The sequence below is a fragment of the Orycteropus afer genome, unplaced genomic scaffold, assembly GCF_000298275.1.
Source record: "Orycteropus afer afer isolate SDZICR_OR568_19922 unplaced genomic scaffold, OryAfe1.0 scaffold00468, whole genome shotgun sequence".
In the NCBI taxonomy this organism is placed as follows: Eukaryota; Metazoa; Chordata; class Mammalia; order Tubulidentata; family Orycteropodidae; genus Orycteropus; species Orycteropus afer.
In genome coordinates, this window is record NW_006922055.1 from 1,206,992 (window position 1) to 1,208,399 (window position 1,408).

At 43.7% G+C, this 1,408-nt stretch overlaps 1 protein-coding gene across 1 annotated transcript; it reads left to right on the forward strand.

Annotated features, from left to right (window-relative positions):
• The first annotated feature begins 243 nt into the window (after window positions 1-243).
• On the forward strand, window positions 244-1,205 carry LOC103208887 (regulation of nuclear pre-mRNA domain-containing protein 1A-like). Its single transcript, XM_007954633.1, is given in 3 exon segments — window positions 244-284; window positions 286-492; window positions 524-1,205. Coding segments are annotated over 3 exon segments (930 nt in total).
• Window positions 1,206-1,408: the final 203 nt, after the last annotated feature.

The following is a 1,408-nucleotide window of genomic DNA, read 5'->3' on the forward strand; positions in this document are numbered from 1 at the left end:
AGAGCCCAAGTAGCAATATTAATATCTGATAAAACAGACTTTAAGACAAAATGGCCACACAAGAGAAGGAAGGACAGGGCCAGATGCCATCTTGCTGGTTTGCGGCCGGACTTGGATGTGGCACCGGGGATATTGAGGACGTGGGGTAGGGTGAGGTGAGGGGGCGAGGCAGTGAGGAGGGCGGTGAAACTCTCCTCCACACGGCCCTAGCACGTGGGACTGCGTGAACATGGTGTCGGAGGGATGTCCGCTTTCTCTGAGGCGGCGTTGGAGAAGAAGCTGTCAGTTGAGCAACTCGCAGCAGAGCGTGCAGACCTTGTCTTCATGCCTCATCCACCATCACAAGCACTCACGGCCCATCGTCACTGTGTGGGAACGGGAGCTTCGTAAAGCCAAACCAAACAGGAAGCTTACTTTTCTCTACCTAGCCAATGATGCCATTCAGAACAGCAAAAGGAAGGGGCCGGTGTTTCCAAAAGATTTTGCACCAGTTATGTTGTTATTGTTGTTGTTATGTGCCGTCGATAGTGGAGGCTTTTAAGCATGTTTCAAGTGAAACTGATGAAAGTTGTAAGAAGCACCTTGGAAGAGTTCTATCTATTTGGGAAGAAAGGTCTGAAAATGATGTGTTAGAACAACTTAAGCAAGCTCTATATGGTGATAAGAAACCTAGGAAGCGAACTTACGAACAGATAAAGGTGGATGAAAATGAAAACTGTTCCTCCCTGGGATCTCCAAGTGAACCACCACAGACTCTAGATCTCATTAGAGCATTACAAGATCTAGAAAATGCAGCTTCGGGTGATGCAGCAGTTCATCAGAGGATAGCTTCTTTGCCTGTTGAAGTCCAAGAAGCATCCATACTAGATAAAATAACAGATAAAGAATCTGGAGAAAGGCTTTCTAAAATGGTAGAGGGTACTTATATGTTGATGGAAGATTATAATGGCAGATTGGCTGCACAAATAGATGATAGGAAGCAACTCATTCGAATGTTATCAGATTTTCTTCATTGTCAAAAAGAAGCCCTTGCAGAGAAAGAGCATAAATTGGAAGAATATAAGCACAAGCTAGCCAGAGTTTATCTGGTGCTCAAAGAACTCAGGTCCTGGATCCAAAGCCTGCCAGACTTATCTCGACTGCCCAATGTCACTGGAAGCCACATGCACCTGCCTTTTGTGGGGGACATCTACAGTGAAGATTGATGACTAGTCTCTTTCCAGAGTGCCAGGACTTTGCAAGAAATGGAGACAAGTTAGGTGTTTAGTCCTGTAGCATTCTATTAGTATATTGTTGAGAGAGTGACACTAACAAAAGAAACAAATAATTTATAAAATTGTTTAAAACGTTCGTTTGTTTACTTTTATTGGTAAATTAACATGACTTGGTTTAAACAACATGATGATCT